This window comes from Xenopus laevis, chromosome 2S (assembly GCF_017654675.1).
Source record: "Xenopus laevis strain J_2021 chromosome 2S, Xenopus_laevis_v10.1, whole genome shotgun sequence".
NCBI lineage: Eukaryota > Metazoa > Chordata > Amphibia > Anura > Pipidae > Xenopus > Xenopus laevis.
The window spans coordinates 67,792,653-67,812,539 of NC_054374.1; the positions used below are offsets into that span (position 1 = coordinate 67,792,653).

Here is a 19,887-nt window from a genome sequence, read left to right on the forward strand (position 1 = left end):
AAACAAAAAGCCCCCCCCCCCGGAAAGGCCATTAAAGTGAAAGAACTCAAAATGTTCATAAACGGTCTGGCAATAAAAGTACCAAATTGGGCAAATCTGCTGTCAGTGAAAGGGCTAAGCTGGTGCAGTAAGTTTAGTAAATTTAATAAATTTAGTTATAAAATACAGCATTTCTAGCCATATTGCTTTTCAGAGTTTAGCTCTCCTTTAAATATGTGCTTGTAGAAATATCCTTATATGTTGTCAGAGGATGAATGACAGAAGACCTGGGGAAGTCCTGGACGCATTTTAAATCTGTCCCAGGTTTCAGTCAGAACGTTTCTGGGCCGTGTAGGCCAGGCTTTCTTGTACTCAGATGGACTAATTAAACAGCTTTTCCCAGTGTGTGAACTGAAAGACACTGTGGTTTCTATTTTGAGCTGGAAATTTTGATATAGCACTAAGTGACTGGAGAGAGTAAAAGAAAAAACCCTCCCAAAAGACTGTGTGCTGGAAGTCTTACACAGGCTTCTGGGACTTTATGCTTCTAATGCTGTAAGTGCTGGACATCTTTTGTTTCTCCATACACCAATTAATATGTTGCAGCAGGACTGCTAACCCTATGTTGAAGCAAGTGTGCTGAAGCAGTTTATATTGTTTACAATAAAAGCCAGCCAAGCTGCATAACAACTATTAAATGTGACAAATGTGTTTTTGTGCTTCAAAAAGTGTGCTGCGGCAACTATGTACAGAGGTTAACCAACTGTAAAACAAAAAAAACCCTGTAATTCTAATTTCATGCCTGAAAAAAAAACAAGTGCTGCAGTTATGATCCCAGCTAACCTATCCCTTACAATGCATCACATCTTTTTTTCCACAACATCCACACCTATTGCAATCTCTCATCTAAAACCTTTTTACATTGCGGCTCCTTACCTCTGGAATTCTATTCCTGAATACCTCTATAGGGAACACAGATTGGGTACTAGCCAATGCCCAAATTTCTATACACTTTTCCATGCAATTTTAGAAATATACGTTCTGAACAAATAAATAACAAACAGATAATTGATATTCTAATATGTGACTAATTAAAGAATCTAAAGCTATTAGCCTCACATCTGTCAAATGATCGTACGTTGCAATCTTCCGAACTGCAACAAATCAAGTAGTAAAAGAACAAATCAGACAATGTTCTGGCCGTGCAGCAATCATACAAAAGTTATGTCTGACAAATTGTAGTGACAGTCACCCATTCATATCGTCCGATACATGCAGAGATATTCATCAGTAAATGGTGAACTATGGGTAGGCAGAACAGTCATGTGCCTAGGGCGCAACAGTGGTGGGAGGGGCAACATCCTCCCACCATACACTCACTTTGACCCCTCACAATTATCACTTTGCATATACTTGGAGCGTTGTTGCCCCAGCAAGGTGTGTATTAAATACACAGGTAAAGTTGCTGTACCGTGTTAGCCAGTAAAAATGTTACAGGGCAACCCTTTTGAAATAAAAAAAATAACAAAAGTGGTATAAAGGTGATACTTTTATTGGCTAACTAATATAATCATAGCAAGCTTTCAGAACAGTTTAGTTCCTTTTTTAAGCGGATACACACAAACACTCTATGGTCAATTTCAAATTGCAGGAGGGAGGGAGGGAAAAGGATAAACTGGGAGAACCCACACAAGAACAGGGAAAACATAAAAACACCATAAATAAATGTTGTTGGTATTCACAAGAAAGTTACCTTACTAAGCATTTAACTGAGCACATTCCCTCTAATCTAACTTTTCTTTCATGTCCACACTAATATAATTCATTCTCTTTAATCTTTTTGTATTATGAGAGGTTAAAAGCAATTATGTATAACATACATTGAGAACAGGGACACCTAGTGGTAATCAGGAAAAAAGTGTGTTTTTTTTTTTTTCTTTTTACGAGTTATTTGATCCTGTTTAAAGTTTGAATTACAGATCAGTCAGAAATATCCCAAAGCTGGAAACTTATATTAAACCAATAGTTCCTTGACTATGGTTCATTTATAAGTCCGCTTTGCAGTTTTCAAGTACCAGAACTAGCAAACATTAGAGTGAGACTCTATAAGACCTTCTGTTTAATAGATATTCAAGTTAATTATTCATATATAGATATGAATGTAAATTATCTTGTACATGTCTTGTACATGTTGGTTTTACAAGGGAGGTACAGTCATTTTCCACACACCCATAATTTTTCCCTATAGTCAGCATGCCCTGTCCGAGGTGGGAGTAGAATATTATTAGTACATTCATGTAGCTTTTCAGACTATGCTTGATTCCAATGTTATTAACAGGAATTAAGATAAATATATAGGAAAACTAGTATATTTTACAGAAAAGGTGGCAACCCTAGCCCTCATCCAATCAATTTTATTAGATGTATCACACAAGGGCAAATTGTACAAACTGCTGTAACCAAGTTATAGTTAATGTTTAATAACTGGTTTTAGAAATGGTCTCTCTGTGTAAGAGTTTTTACTACTCAATTTCTTAAGTGTTTTGCCTCAGTTCAAACAAATTACTCATGCTACCTGCCTTTAATAGACACAGTGAGTCAGTGGGAGACATTTAGCAATGGGTTGTAAAAGTTAGTCTCCTGAGTGGCATCACTATGACATAAAAAGGTGTTAACTCCAATTATCTGACTAATTAGTGCTAAAAGACAGCACTGAAAAGTTTAAAAAGTTTGACAATAATCAGATATTAGAGGACAGAAGGCACCAGCTCAGCTTCAGTCAGTGCAGGCGAGACCTGGTAATAATAAGATTATGCTAGTAGAATCCACTAAAGTACTAGTGCCCTGAAAAAAAAACAAAAAAACATCAGTCTGGATTAGGGTGAGTCATGTCTGGGCATCACAAGCTGGTGCTTAGGTCTTACTTTAAACATAGGAAAACCCTCAACATGGAGCTACACCAAACCATGGTTTAGAAATATGCACAAACCTTTATGCATAGAAAAATGGATAATTAAACTTATGATAAATACACACACACTACTAAAATAAAGCACACAGGGATAGTCATGAACTTTATTTTAAGTAAGGCATCAAACGTGGTTTTATATCCTAACTACAGTCCCCCCATAACTCTAAAATACAAAGAACAATACATGCATGTTGGTAAAAATTGTATATGTAGTGCCAAGGGAATGTCCCGATCATGAGATGCATACTCATTTAACAGGAATATCAAATTCTATCAACATAAGTCTAAACAAACACCAGGGAAACCTTAGGGTAAGGGCACACCTGGCGATTTGGGGAGATTTAGTTGCCTGGCGACTAATCGCCTGCGGCATGGCACGCGCATCGCTTCGTATTCAGAATTTGCCCGAACTTGCCTCATGAGGAAACTTCGGGTGACTTTGGAATACGAAGCGCTGCGTGTGCCATGCCGCAGGCGAATTTTCATTATAGCCGGCTCAAGAGAGAGGGAATGCATTTAGGGAGAATGGTTGCCCCAAAGAAGAGGCGATTAGTCGCCAGGCAACTAAATATCCCCGAATTGCCAGGTGTGCCCTTACCCTTATTCTGAAAAAATTGAACCTCTGAAAAAATTGAACCAGTGCAGTAATTGCATATTAATCAGAGTGAACATAAACACCTTAATGAAATCTCACTGACATTAGAGATAAATGAATCGTTAGAGTCAATCAGTCCCAAAACAAATGGCTAGCCCAATTTGCATATCACCCATTGCACAAGCTTCCTTAGCTTCCACCGCATAGTACAAATTGTGCCTATTTTCACTTGCAGTGCCCCTGGGGAAGCCAGTGCAATGGATGAAATGTTATGATCCATGTTGGGGGTTCTCCTATTTTCTCTTTTTCTTCTCTGGCATATAGCACATTGCCCCTGGGAAGCTCTGGGTTACATTAGTTATGACAAAAATTCAAATCCCAAAATCCTGCCAACCTAATTTCTTTCTTGTGATAGCAGAATACTAATCATTGCTTAGAAATAACATTTAAAATTCCACCCAAACACAAGATGTATTCAAATAATACAGAGAGGAACGCATTTTAGGACATCCTGCAGCGAAATACATCTCCTTCATGCGATGTCCTATGCCTTCGGAATGGCGCATTGGTTGCTTTTACCGTCAGTCATCGTCCAAATCTGCAATCACACCTCCGTCCATCAGTCATACGAACTCCTCCCTCAGCCTTCTGTCCTCAGCCTTCTTCCCTCAGCCATCCATCCTCCTCCTTCAGTCATCTACCTTCCGCCCTCATTCCTCTGCCTTCCGCCCTCGGGATTGACACTTACTTAAGAGCTCTGCCTTGACGGGGCTGATTCCATTACATTCACTATGTTTATAGTTATTTTATCTAGTACAGGTATTATTAAGTAATGAATGAATACACATAATATTCTCATTTATAGTTTCTATAAATTTGGTCAAATGTGAATGCAAGTTTACTTGAGGGTTTTATTTGCTAGTTATTTATTGGAACACATGGTGAATTGGCTGTTAATAATCAATAGCACTGCAAGAGCCTAATGGCAAAAGGATAAAGGGTTTGTTTGCTACTGATCTAATTACCTAGACAAAGTTAATGCATGTTTTTAAATCTGGATATTAAGGTAACATAGTAAGTTAGGTTGAAAAAACACGAACGTCCATAAAGTTCAATATAGTCTATAGTCTCTACATGTAACCTGCCAAACTGCTAGTTGAAGGTAAAAAAAACCCAACTGAAGTCTCTCTAATTTGCCTCAGAAGGAAAAAAATCCTTCCTGACTCCAAGATGGCAATTGGACCAGTCCTATTGTCTGGCGCCTGAGGCGCCCAGCATCGCACACGAGGAAAGGACGCTATAAGCAGTCTTTACACCTTCCCAAGTAACTCTTTTGGGACCTTTTTGTGCGGACGTTTTACACAGGGGGAGCTTCCAGGAGGACGATGCATAGATATGCTTTTTAAATAACCATTGCCATGTGAGTGCATTTTAATCTTTGATTTTAAAAAATAAAGAGGTATTTTTACACTATTTGCTGCTGCATGTCAATTTACAGCTTATACCAGGAGAAGTGCTTCACGATCCCTTACATGCAAGTCGATATCTTATGTTTGTGAGTACCCACCTAAACAAGTCTCTAAGGAAAGTTTTTTAACCCTTTGGTGATGGTTAATACCGAATGAGGGTAACACTTATAAGGTGGAGTTAATTGTTTGTTTTTTACACAAGAGGTGGTAACATTGAAAACAATATTACCCTATATTCTGTTTTGTCTGTACCATGTGCCTTTGGCGTTGGCTTTTCATTTTTAGTGATTTTTTTGCAGACTTGAAGGGATACAAGTAGGAGCCGCCTGGGATTTGTGGACACAATTAGACCTTGGGCCTTTTTTTCTTCTAGGATACTTTCTCTATGATTGGTAAACTGTAGTGGTCATTTTAAACTACCATCAAAAATGTCTCCTAACAACCAAAATCTCTAGAGCCCATCTCTTTAAAACATAATTATTTTGAAGTTTTAGAGCAAATTGCTGCTCAGAAAATGGCAATATTTTGTGTGTTTATAGCTGAGGGGGTTCTGAAAAGGCTGCACTCTGTTAGTGACATATATCTTGGGCATCTATAGGTGTATCCCACCAATTGGGACAGGTTAGAGTGTTTCAGGACATCAATATAACCTCATATTGTCGAGGATGAGTGTATGTCAAATGGGTTTTTTGGCTGAATGGCCATTTATCATGGGGTAGCAGGTATTTTCCCCTATGTGTTTTATGAACCTTGATACCACTTGTACCACTTATTGTGGTTTCATACTTATAGCATGCAAAACAAACTGTGGTTTAGTGGCCCAATGTGGCCACTAAACCACTGTCCTATTACCCAGTTCATGTTCTCAATGAAATGTACCACTCAAACTTTTACATTGTTCTGTGCCATTGTTTTTTTTTGGGGGGGGGGGGTACATTTGACTTCAAGTATTTTCAGTATAAAAATAGCTAATATAAATCTAAGAAAACAGAAAAGAGATGTGATCTTCACTACCCCCCAGCACATCCCTCTACCTTAGAGGGACAGAGTTTGACATCTGCTTTATAACTATGAAAATAAGAGATACGAATGTCAGAAAAGCCCTCTTTGGTTCTTCTCAAGAGTCATTATGTGATAGTAAAAGAGTGTTATTTATTGGTTACTGTATAGAATTGTCATCATATTTACTTCCATGTGAGTGAACCTTAATGCTCACCTTCTCATGTGCTCTCAGTTGTGTTGCCACAGCTTCTTGAACCCTCCCTCATAGATGGCTGAGCACAGAATTATAGACTCACTATACCATCAGCACCAATAGTGGCCAAAGAGTGCCCTTAAAAAGGCATCTGATTGAACCAGTTAATTTTAGGAGCATACCTGCCGGCTGATCTGAGTATGACTCTGTCCTGGACACCAGCAAATACAAATGTGACAGAATAGTGGTGTATTTGAAGGTATAAAAGAAAGCCCCATTTGAGCCCCACATCCATACCACAGCCTTCTTAGAAGCCCTTGTATCTCAGGGTAGTGAGATACAATGGAAGAAGTTGTGTTCTGGCTCTTACGTTAGACACCTATTCACTCCAGCCGTTATAGTTTAAATACATTTCTCTTTCTATTACAACTGCTACTATAATGACACTCTGGCAGTCAGTTGAATTGGCACATGATATACATGTGAGCAGTAACGCCACGTCAAGGCTTCAACCACGTTACTGTCCATTCACACACCTATTGCAGCAAATGGCTCACCCGATGACTTGCTGCAATAGTTCCCTATCTGGCCAGATACCGGCTGATATAAGCCGTCATGGGACCCCTCCTCCTCAGATCAGACTGGGAGATGCAAGGAACAAAAGTTCCACAATGAATAATCTACAACAACACACACTTCCGCACACCCACATGCTCTCACTCATTCACTCACTATTTTCTCTGTCCCTGTGGCAAATCCCATGGTCAGTGAGACTGGAATTCCACTCCCCACTGCTTTGCTAACAATATAATTCCCCTAGTACTTCCCTATTCAGTAAGAATTTGATGGACCCTATCAATGAATTAAGGACACCGTTACTCAGTAATTGAGGGTGAGCGTGTCCGTCAGGTTTATTATAGATGATCCAGAGGAAGGCAAAAAACCCCATCTTCAGCCATCTCTAATTTGCTTCAGATGGGGGGAAAATTCCTTCCTGACTCCAAAACGGCAATCGGACCAGTCCCTGGATCAACTTTCTACTGACTATTAATACCAGCAGCCTTTATTATCTAAAAGGCCTGGTTATGGGGGATGAGGATTATTATGGGCCTATTTATCTTGACTTATATATGATTCATGGTGGGGAGGGGAAGGAGGGAGTTGTGGCTAGGCAGCATTTAGGGACCTACAGCTCTGCCTAGTCTATTCTTATTCCTTTGATCCTAAAACTTTACACTTTCACATTCACAACTCTAATGGGCTTATTTTTCTTTTTAAAAGGGGCCTACAAGCTGCAGCTCTATCTGCTGCAATATTACTCCCTCCTATTGGGTCAAAGAGGCACAAGCATACGGACGGCCTCATCAGATTTTTCTACATTTTTATGGTGAACTAAATTAAACTTGCAGCCAATCAGAAGGTGCGCTCTGTTCATCTTCTACATTGGTGCAATGGGGATCCCTAATTACATTCACACACCACTTCATACCTTTCATACTTATTGCAGCAAATCACAGTGTAAACAGGCTGAAAGTGGTGTTTCTTCAGCAGTTAATTTACTGTTATGATTTGCTGCAAATTTCTATCAGGATATGGCATATTCCTTATCCCATTTAGCTAATCCCATTCCCTTTACTATAACCCTTATAGTACCAATATCCCATAATTATATACATATATCCCTTATTCAACATCACTATTCCCATATCCCTTTACTACAACCCTTTTAGTACCCATATCCCATTATTATATTCCATAATTATATACATATATACCTTATTCAACATCACTATTCCCATATCCCTTTACTATAACCCTTTTAGTACCCATATCCCTTTACTATAACCCTTTTAGTACCCATATCCCATAATTATATCCCATAATTATATACATATATACCTTATTCAACATCACTATTCCCATATCCCTTTACTACAACCCTTTTAGTACCCATATCCCATTATTATATTCCATAATTATATACATATATACCTTATTCAACATCACTATTTCCATATCCCTTTACTATAACCCTTATAGTACCCATATTTATATACATATATCCCTTATCCCACATAACCACTGCCATATCCTGTATACTTTTACCCATAAACTTTACATTTAATTTACAGTATGTGCTACAAACTACAGGGAAAAGACAGGAGAGCATAAAAGAAGAGAAAGAAACAATTGTAACATTCCTATTCCAATATAACATACCACCCACCCACCCTTTTTTTACCTTAACTTACAGTATATTAAAGTTGAAAAAGAGGAAAAGAGGAAAATGAGAAATGAAAATGGTAAAAGAAAAGAATGGGACAGGAGTAAAGATGAGAAGGAATCCTAACATTTCTATTTCTATATAACATCCTATCTATAAGTAAACAGTAAAACAATGGGATGGAAGTTAGAAAAGGAAGTAAACTTACTTAATGCTATACTTACCCCTAAACCTTACCTTATATAAAGAAACTGAAGTATACTGAACGTTGTTAATTAACAGTGCACTGGATTACCATAAGTGCACTATATGTTCAGTATACATTTTTACCCTTATCCAAGGGTCTGTGAGAAAGTCCATTTAGAAAGTCCGGATTGCAGCTATTCCTTTCTTCTGGTGGGGCCTCCTGTGATGTATTGTGTGCTAAAGAAGAAAAGAGTGCATTGTTCATAGCATAACTCTGTATATTACGTTATAAAAAGATGTCCCCTCCCATGTAAAATACACATTTCTAGGGGTCTAAGAGCACAAGCACACTAGCAAGTTGCCTCAATGTTATGAAAGTCCCATTAATACCTTTACTATCATTTAATACTCCTTCTTTAAGTAATCCTATCTCATCTTTTCCATTCTAATAGATTTATTTCACTTACCACTATGCCTCAAGTTCTTTCTACTTTCTGTCAAGGATCCCATGTGGTGTTGGTGAAGTTGGCTGTACAGACAGACACTTGTACACTTGCAGTAGACAGTAGACGGCAGATCTGATGTTCATTGATGGAATTGGCCATGGATGGTACGTTGCCGTCATCACTTGCTGTACAGGCAGTTTGAGATTAGTCCACATGAGCACAGAAAACACTTTACTCCTGCCATTTCCAGTTGGAATCCACATCGGAGAAGCCTTCCACATTAGCTCTCTTAGATGTCTCAGCGCAGAATCCTGGATGTATGACTGGTAACTTATCTGCTGGTGGCTATCAAAAGAAAGCAATACACTTTGCTGTATTATATATAATTTTAAGCATGAACATATAATATATGATACAGTATGGTCACATATATATGAATGACGCGTAGCTAAAAACGGGTATTTATTTAAAAATTCTGCACTCCATGATTAAGAATTTTACTACATAGGTTTAAGACCCATAATCCAGAAACCTATTATCCAGAAATAGTTAAATGTTTTTCTGTAATATTAAAACAGTACCTTGTATTTTTTTCTATCTAAAATATATTGAATCCTTCTTGGAAGCAAAACAATCCGGGTTGAATTCAACTGGGTCAAGGACTGTGAAGCTGCTGCAGAGCACTAAATGAGTATTAAATCTGGGACTGTACAAAGGCAATTGCAGGTCTTTGAAATATATTTATAAGCAGTTTAGTTTCTCCAGGCTATAAGCCTGAAAATGTTAAGAGGGTTGACATATTATCCCCTTTAATAGGCTTAATAGAAAAATATGATATGACAAGGTATATATAAGCTCAGTTTCTGCAAAGACCAACCAACTGCCTATGAAAAGCTCCAATAAAGTAAACAGCCTATTAGTCTCCCCAATAAAAAAACTTGGCCTTCCCGACTCCCATTGCTTGGTTCAGTTATCAACTTACAATTTTGGGCTGGAAAGGTGCCTTTATTTTTCTGTTTTCCAGCTCACTCCAGTTGATTCTGGCATAGAATGAGTGCTTCCTGATGTTGCCATTTACTCCTAAGCGTTTGCTCTTTTTCATCTCCAGTAGCTAAAAATGAAAACAAACATTTTTCTGAATATAATAGATGTAAAGTCAGGCACCATCCAACAATAGGAGGGGTGTCCAGCTTATTAGTATCCACCAAATGTATCTATATTTAACCCTCTGAGTTGAAATTAGAGCACTGCTTACATTGGTGGAAATGAATCTGCATGTAACAGAGAAAGAAGGTCATGGAATCCCGTCACTCTATTTGAAAGTACTGCCCCATGTACCTGACCCCTGTACCCCCATGTACCTGACCCCTGTACCCCCATGTACCTGACCCCTGCGTCCCCATGTACCTGACCTCTGACCCCTGTGCAACCATGTACCTGAACCCTGTAACCCCATGTACCTAACCCCTGTACCCTGTGCCCCCAATGTACCTGACCCCTATGCCCCATGTACCTGACCCCTGTACCCCCATGTACCTGACCCCTGTACCCTGTGCCCCCATGTACCTGACCTCTGTTTCTACTGACCTTTGGCAGAAGGTCCAGCATTTCCTGGCTCATGTGACGCGGGTATTCAAGCTTCCTCTCCTTAATCTCAAACAACTCCTGTGCAGAAACCAGTGATGGGGCAAATGGCTGTCTGCCGGTGGCCATTTCGTACATGATGACCCCGAATGACCACCAGTCCACTGCAGCATCGTACTTCTCCAATGACAAAACCTTCAGAAAAAAATAACTAATTATCTTCTTGGGTAACAGAAACACAGTTATATAAACTAGACACAGCAAAGGTGTCCAAAATAGAAAAAGACAAATAGATTTGAATTCATCTGTGTATAAATTACATAAAAATAAAGATTTCTGACCTCCGGCGCACGGTATCCAGGTGTTCCTGTCAATCCGCTGATCTTCTTTCCGCCGAACATTCCTTCAACAGCAAGGCCGAAGTCACAGATCTTGATGTGCCCGTTGTTATCCACCAAGATGTTTTCAGGCTTCAGATCACTGCAACATAGGCACAGGAAATTAACTCAGGAAATATTAGAAAGAGAAACGTGTGAGAGTGATAGTCAAGGGTAAGTAAGTACATGCACATTAAAAGGTAAAATATAATAGATATTTTTGGAATAGGCCCATCTGGAAGCAATAAAGTTAAGTAATAAGAAAATAGCAACAGATAAAGGATATTTAAAAAAAGAAGTGGTACAGTAAAGGCAGATTATACAGAAAAAAAGATGCATTGCTTGGTTAAAATGAAAGGCTTAAAGGGGAAGGAAACCTAGTTGGCGCAAAAACCCTCCCCCCCTCCCGTGTGTTGCCCACCCTCACTCCTCCCCCTGGCCTACCCGTCCCGCTGGGCAAATGCCCCTAACTTGTTACTTACCCTTCTGCGCAGGTCCAGTCCAGGGAGTTCACAGACTAAATCTTCTTCCACGTGATCTTCTGCCTGCTTTGAACGGCATTTTGGCACATGCGCAGTAGGAGCATTTCGCCAGTACGGATCTACTGCGCATGCGCCAAAAGTCACGATGTACTTTTGCCGCATGCGCAGTAGATCGTACCGGCGACATGCTCCTACTGCGCATGCGCCGGTCAAAGCAGGAAGAAGATCGCGTGGAAGAAGATGTCGTCTGTGAACTCCCTGGACTGGACCTGCCCAGAAGGGTAAGTAACAAGTTAGGGGCATTTGCCCAGCGGGACAGGTAGGCCAGGGGGGAGGAGGGAGGGTGGGCAACACACGGGAGGGGGGAGGGTTTTTGCGCCAACTAGGTTTCCTTCCCCTTTAAATCACAATTTGTTGTGAGTTTGGACAGAGTGTGATTCACTAAAAGGAACTGTCCCTAACTGACTGCACCAGATATAAGGGGTGCAAACATTACTGTGAGTTAGCAGAGTTAAGTATCAAGAGATATCAAGATGTGAACTGTATCATGCTACCAGTGAATAGAATAGAGAAGAGAACTGAGATTGTACTCACCGGTGAATGATGCCATTGGAGTGAAGGAACTGTAGGGCTATCACCATCTCTGCAGTGTAGAATCTGTAAAAAAAAAAAGGCAACCAGCTTAATTTCATGGGGGATACTTATCAAATATCATGGGGGTTAGTTACCCATCACCTGTTAAATTTGACTTTTCTTGTCCTTTCATACAATTTAGTGGTGCCCTGGTTCTGCTACTGTGCACACACCTTTCTTATTCAGGCAAAGGCCCAAGAACCAATACACAGCAGTGTGTCAATTTACATGAAGGACATTGTAATGTATTAATTCAATTAATTTATAAATTGCTATTTTACTTTCTACAGATGTAATTTTGTGCTGCCTGAAACATTAGTTTGGCAGTCTTGCATAAAAAGTCTGCTCTCCTACTCCCAAGCTCCTCTGTGAATTGCTCAGCCCTGTGGGAGCATTGGCATAACCTGGACTGTTACGTCTCTGTCTGTATCATACATGTCTCTCTTACTCTATATTCCTCTATAGCAGTGCTGCCCAACTTCCGTGTTACAGAGGGCTGGAATTTTTCTGGCCTACGTGGTGTAGGGCCTAGAATGGAAGCCAGCGTTGACCACTCCCTGTTTTAAACCACACCCATGCTACCACAAGAACTTTTAATACCATATTCACATTAATGGTGGTAGAACACCAAAAAACAAAATGGTTGGTGCTCACTGCAGGGATATCACTCATATGTGAAATTTAGGCATGCACCGAATCCACTATTTTGGATTCGGCCGAACCCCTGAATCCTTCACGAATACTGAACCGAATCGGAATCTTAATTTGCATATGTGGGATGGGGGAAAATGTTTTACTTCCTTGTTTTGTGACAAAAAGTCACGCGATTTCCCTCCCTGCCCCTAATTTGCATACGCAAATTAGGATTCGTAATCGGTTTGGCCGGGCAGAAGGATTCGGCCGAATTCTGGCTGAATCCTGAACTGAATCCTGGATTCGGTGCATCCCTAGAAAAATTAAGTCATGTTAAAGGAGAAGGAAAGGAATCATAAACTTGGGGGTGCCAAATGTTAGGCACCCTCAATTTATTGTACTTACTTACCTGAATCCCTAGGCCGGTGCTGTGTACTGGGGGGTGGTGTGTTAGCCACAGGGAAGGAGGAGGCATATGGATTTATGGGTATGTTTTAAAGGAGACGGAAAGGCATTGTACACTTGGGGGTGCCAAATGTTAGGCACCCCCAAGTATTTGCATCTACTTACCTGAAACCCCCGGGTCGGTGCTCCTATCAACAGAAAACGGCACCGGCCCGCAGCGCCGGATTTCAATGAGGGGCGCCCCTAGGCCGCGCGGTCCAACCAGGCGGCCGCACGGTCCTAGCACCCACCTCACCTCCCCTTCCCAGCGCGCCGGCGAAAAAACGCCGGCGCAGCTGCTGTAATTGAATGGGGATGCACACGTCCCCATAATGCGGCTGGGCGGCATGCCGCCCCTATTTTTTTGCCGCCCTAGGCCCGGGCCTATGCGGCCTTGCCGGAAATCCGGGGGTTATACCAGTGAGCACCACGGAGCAATTTACTTCCATTTTCGTCTTTCTTCGAATTTCCTGGGGCAGACGCATGCGCAGTTTAACGAAATAGGCTACTTTTTCGTTAAAGTTCGGCTTTTAGTTTTACTGCGCATACGCAGCCGCGCGAAGAAGGAGGAAGATGGAAGAAGTTTGCTCCGTGGTGCTCACTGGTATAACCCCGGGCCGGTACAGTTTTCTGCTGGTAGGAGCACCGGCCCGGGGTTTCCGGTAAATCGATACAATCACTTGGAGGTGCCCCTAACATTAATTTTCAAATGCTAACAAACCCCCAGAACAAACCCTACCTGGCCCATGTCTCACAGGTAGTGTAGGACAGGCAGAATATGGTGCATACAGGGAGTAGGGAAGGCAAAACACAGCAGGAGACAGGGAAACTTATCAGGACCACTAAGATGAACAGTTCATACTGTGTTACATACAGTGACATAAATGCTGGTGCCTCTTTGTCTGAGTGTGAACAAGTGAACAATATGAGCACTTTCAGTCTGGGTCTGAGGTGTGAACAGTACAGGGCTTTAGGGGTATGAAATATAGAGGTGTTACAAGTGTGGACAATTCAGGGGGGATTACTGTCTGAATTTGAGGTTTAAACAATGCAGGGGCCAGTTAATATCTGTAGTGATACCTACACAAGGTAAGCAGTCACAGCAGGCAGACTTTCATGTGGGGGGGTCACACAAGGGGGAATCAGTTAGACAGCACTGCTCTATAGTAAGAATCTTATCACTTACTGGATGTTCTTCATTGACAGATTCCCTTGGTCTGCCATAACTTTGTGCAGTGTTCCCCCGCCGGCATACTCGAGCACGAAGAAGGCATGCAGCTGGTTAGAGAGACAAACGAAGAATTAGTGAGGAATACATGGCACAGAACTGTTCAGCAAGCAAGGTGAATTGGTTAGTTATCAAAGGGTGTTTTCCCTTGTTATGGGCATTAAGTTGGCCTTAGAAAGTCAAACCATTAATGAAACAGATTATGTATCAATATAAACAGTGTTCTGTACCTCAGACTGGAACGTGGCATGAGAATGGCACAGAAAGGGACATCCTCTGGCGATCTTCAAGAGTCGGGCCTCCTTCATGATGCAGGTATAGTTGCCCTTGCTGGGTTGTTTGGGCACCGTCTTCATTGCCACAAGTTGTTTCTTTGGTGTATATGAAGCCAACATCACCTAACAGCAGAACAAAGAGATTAAAAATTATAGAGTGTCTTGAATGTTGCTTACAACATGAATGACTGATAATATCAGAGTCAATCAGAATGTTAAAGTGGTGGTTCACCTTTAATTTAACTTTTTTTTGTTTGTTCAGGTAAGTTTATTGACAGTCATGAAGAGAGATAAACATTACAGAATTGTATTCTTGCATTGCAGGACATAGTTTCTCTTGACATTGTACAGCACAATTAGGCACAATAATGTAACAATAAACACCTTATGCAATAACGGAATTTAATAAAACATATTGTATATAACCAAATATGCGTTTGCATTACTTTACTGTGAGGTTTAAGGGAGGTTTTCCAGTTCCAGTATGTTGAGAATGGGAAATTTCATCAACCAAGGGGACCAGATCTGATGGAATTTTGCCATTTGCCCCCTTTTTCTTAGAGTTAGGAAGTCTAGCGTCCCAATGTTGGACATTGTGCTAACCCATAAGTCAGGGGCGGGTGGCCTGTCCGACCTCCAATTAAGGCATATCAACCTCCTGGCTTGAAACAAAGCTTTGTTCAGAAACATATATGTGGTTGAGGGCATTTGAATTCCTGTAAACAGACCCAATATACAGACTAGTGGATCAGGGACCTTAGGCCTAACACTTCCGATAACATATCCACAATTGCTGTCCAATAGTTTTGAATATCCTGACAGGCGCATAGTGTATGTACTAGAGTACCCTCTGACTTCTTGCATCTAAAGCAATTAGGGGGGAGATTAGGATTAATTCTATGCAGGCGGGCGGGGTATAGTATGCTCTGTGTGTCAGATATAACTGTTGAATTTTGTGTTTGGGATTGACAGACACTCTGATTTGAGGAGGGACACCCACTGTTTATCAGTGATGATTCCTAGGTCTTCCTCCCATTTAATTTAACTTTTAATATGCTGTAGAATGGTCAATTCTAAGCAACTTTACAATTAGTCATCATTATTTATTTTCTATAGTTTTTAACATCTTCTAACTTTTTACCGTTTTTAAATGGGGGTCACTGACCCCATCTAAAAAACAAATGCTCTGTAAGGCTACAAATGTATTGTTATTGCTACTTTTTATCTTTCTATTCAGGCCTCGCCTATTCATATTCCAGTCACTTATTCAAATCAATGCATGGTTGTTAGGGTAATTTGGACCCTAGCAACCGGATTGCTGAAACGGCAAACTGGAGAGCTGCTGAATAAAAAGCTAAATAACTCAAAAACCACAAATATTAAAAAATTAAAACCAATTGCAAGTTGTTTAAGAATATCACTCTCTACATCATACTTCAAGTTAAAGGGGTTGTTCAACTTTGAGATAACTTTTTGTATGATGTAGACAGTAATATTCTGAGATAATTTGCAATTTATTTAATTGTTTTTATTATTTAAGTTTTTTTTTAGTTATTTAGCTTTCTATTCAGCATTTCTTCAATTTGCATTTTAAGCAATTTGGTAACTAGGGCCCAAATTACCCTAGCAACCATGCATTGATTTGAATAAGAGACTGGAATATGAATAGGAGAGCATCTGAATAGACGGATCAGCAATAAAAAGTAGCAATAACAATACATTTGTAGCCTTACAGAGCATTTGTTTTTTTAGAAGGGGACAATGATGCCCATTTGAAAGCTGCAAATCAGAATATAACGACAAATAACTATAAAACATAAATAATGAAAACCAATTGAAAAGTTGCTTAGAATTGGCTGTTCTATAACATGCTAAAAGTTACTTCAGGTGAACCACCCCTTTAACTCAAAGGTGAACAACCCCTTTAAAGACATTGCCAAGTGCTTGATTGTACTTCCATGTTTTCTGTACAGATTTATATCAGATAACAAAACAGATTTCTATATTGGGAGGCCCCGCACTCACCTGTCCAAACGTGCCTTCTCCTAGCTCTTGGTGGAATTTGTACCTCTGTATGTCCAGGGGGGCTGCTCTTTTCTCATCCACATGGGATTTCTTCGGTGCACTTCCACTTCCACTTCCACCTTTTGGGAACAAAACAAATTCAGTCAAAAGCCCATTTCAAAATATATTATGCATTGTGTAGGGAATCCGCGCAAAATCATTGCACTTATCCCTGTAAGGGCAGAGAGCCTGTGTCTGTGTGCTGTAAGCTGTTACCTAGCAACCAGCTATTGAGTGCAGTAGGAAGTGGCACAGCAGCTAATGAGTGGCAGGCAGGAAAAGGAAGTCACAGAGACTGGCAAAGAAGAAAGCCTGGCATAGAGAGCCGCATGGTGGACAGAGAAGGAAGCAAGAGAGCTGAGAGGCTGCACCAAAGGCATTCATTTGGATCAGGCTGGCACAGGGAAGCCACATACTGTGCCTGGAGAGACAGAGAGTGTGAGAGGAATACAGACTGGAGGAACAACCAGCAGGAGATTCCTATCTGAGCATCCAAAGGGGCTGGTAATCGCACTGTATGACTGACTGTGCTGGATTCACCTAAAGAGAGCTCTGAAGTATCCAAAGAGGATTTGTGAGTATCCTGTTTAAAGGGACAGTACCCTAAAGAGCGCTGAAGATAAACAGGCTGTGTAATAAAGGACATTAAAGGACTTTACCATTTTTCTTAGTTAGCTAGACAGATTGCGCTAGCGAGTTAGTTAGTGAGGCCCTATTGCCACCGGTTAGGAGTGCTGCATGTATTAGGTGCCCATTTATTTTATATAAACTGTTATGTAGTTTAACCAATAGTGTGTGTGTGTTATTACTGTATTCCTAGTGGGGCCAACCGTAGGTCATTCCCGGATCCCACTAGGTGGAGGCACTGCGCTAGTAAGTACCAGGTACCCAGTCTCTCCCAATACCACTGCGGAGTGGCTCAGGTTTGTCCCGTGTCATCAGGTAAGCGCCACACGTGGAATGTAACACAGACAACAGGGTGTCGAAAGGGTTACAATTGTATATTTTCCTAAATATATCTATCTACCTATAAGTATCTCCATAACAATTAATGGTAGCTAAGGCAGCACCCACATTTAGAGAAAAACTCTTTATCTTTATTATTTGTGAGTATTCCTAGCATTTAGTGTAAGAGAGATTTTATTTAAGTCTTTGGGGTTTTCAGTTTTCCCTAACTGTCCTAACTGTTCCACCTACCTGTCAATATATGTTTTCTAAAAAATACATAAATTTGAATTAAAGCAGAGGGATGGATTTGTGGAAACCCCTACCCCCAACAGCAGGTCCGGACTGAGAATTAAAATAGGCCCTGGCATTTCAGATACACAGAGGCCGAATCAGCCCACATAAAAGCCCAAACAGCCCCCATCAGCCCACTAAATACTGACTTTCTATGGGACCTTATAGCAGCCCCTCTGGCATTTGCCAGAACCCACAGATTGCCAGTCCGGGCCTGCCCAACAGGACCCACCAATGTGGGCAGTTAAATAACTATCATGACTCCATATTAAAAAGAATTAGAAGTAGATGTAACAGAAAATAAAAATGAAATACGTTTCTTGCATATGTCCCTTACCTTCCAATGGATCTTCTGGGCTCCTTGGTCTTTTCCTCTTGTCCTGCTCCTTCCTTCTTCTGCTGCTCTGAGGAATTTTCATCTCTTCTAAGCCGGTTTTCTTTTTACTTTTAGTTGTTTCTTCTTTCTCTTCTTGTCTTCTCTTCTTGCTCTCAGGTTTACTGGTCGCATCTGAGAGACTTTCTTTTCTCTTCTTAGCTTTTCTTTTATTCCTTCCATCTTCAGGGGGCTTCTCCCCTATACGGATTGTTTTTTTACTCTCAGTGTGTCTTTTCTTCCTATTTCGACTGTAGTTGGTCTTCTCTTCTGCATCCTGCTTCTTGGCTTTCTTCTCTTTCTTCTTCAAACTTTCATCCTGTGGAAGTTCTCTCTCTTCTGGAGTCAAACTCCTCTTTTTCCTCTTCTTCATCTTCGCCTTCCTTCTCCTTCTCCTTTTATTGTAATTCTATGTCGTTTTATCCAAAATTTGTCTTCTTTTATAGCATCCGATGTGGCAATCTCTCTCGCTCGCTCCCTCTCTCTCCACCGTCCAAAAGACAGTTGGGCAGTGGCAGTTGACAACCAACAGTTTACTCAGGGGAATCATGTGACTAGCAGCAGTGAGACATACAACCAATAGCAGTGCATGTGCTATTAGCAAAAATCTAGTCTTACAATCATTACAGATTGATGCAAATAACTTCTAAATTGCTTTTATTATGTCCATCTACAACATACTGAGGTTTCCTTTTGGGCAGGGTCCTCTTTACATTTTTTTTTGATTGGGTTTTTTTGTATTCTTGTAAAGTTAATGTATAAACCCATTGATTGTACAGCATTGAGGAATATGTTTGTGCTTTCTAAATATGTGTAATAAATTGTAAGGTAAGTTTGACCTTTAAAAATGTGATGAGAGTGTGGGCAAGTGTCCATTCTGTAATGTGGATATAGAAATCTTTGTCTAAGGGCAATGGCATGAGGGATTTGGGGCTTGTCCATAGCATATTGTAGTAGCCCAGGAAACAGGGCAAAGTTGGGTGTTTTGGTGTTGTGTGTTTAGGCTATTAAAAAACAACACAGCATGTAAAATCACCCAAAATCAAAAAATGAGGGTCTATTTGTATTAATCTGGCAGTGGATCCCAGGTCTAATTTTTATCAGTAGTGATCACTTCAATACAAAACTATATAGTGTATATTTAATGAATAATTCTCCTCATCGGTTCATTTCCTCCAAGGCTGCTCTTTATTGTTCTGCTTAATGGAGGCCTTAAACTAAATTCAAAGGGTCAAAGTTCACCACTCAATTTGGTTTCTGCACCCAGGGCCACCATTAGAAATCATAGGACCCCATATAATATAATTATGTGGCCCCCATTCCCTCCCCACCACACAGTAAGGCCACACAGACATGGGAGCTATAAAAATAAATGAAACACTTTTGGCCAAAGGATTATTAAGCCTGCCACCACGTCAAGGTAGACTCTTTAAGCAGGTACCTACTCTAACCTACAAACCTACTCTAACTCTAACCTAACAAATAAGAGC

General features: G+C 40.5%; 1 protein-coding gene across 3 annotated transcripts; it reads right to left on the reverse strand.

Moving 5' to 3' along the window:
* Window positions 1-6,732: 6,732 nt before the first annotated feature.
* Window positions 6,733-18,968, reverse strand: LOC108709111 (protein kinase C delta type). Of its 3 annotated transcripts, XM_041583920.1 has the most exons (11): window positions 18,362-18,968; window positions 16,747-16,865; window positions 14,677-14,844; window positions 14,405-14,496; window positions 12,103-12,165; window positions 10,991-11,129; window positions 10,653-10,844; window positions 10,048-10,176; window positions 9,087-9,410; window positions 8,109-8,856; window positions 6,733-7,891 (listed from the first exon to the last, which is right to left on the reverse strand). In XM_041583920.1, the coding sequence occupies exons 1-9, from the start codon at window positions 18,768-18,770 to the stop codon at window positions 9,297-9,299; spliced, it is 1,425 nt and encodes a 474-aa protein (XP_041439854.1). In that variant the 5' UTR covers window positions 18,771-18,968; the 3' UTR covers window positions 6,733-7,891; window positions 8,109-8,856; window positions 9,087-9,296. The 3 variants fall into 3 exon arrangements, with proteins under 3 accessions (XP_041439854.1, XP_041439855.1, XP_041439853.1); XM_041583921.1 differs by having other exon boundaries at window positions 6,733-8,856; window positions 16,747-16,859; XM_041583919.1 differs by having other exon boundaries at window positions 6,733-8,856.
* Window positions 18,969-19,887: the final 919 nt, after the last annotated feature.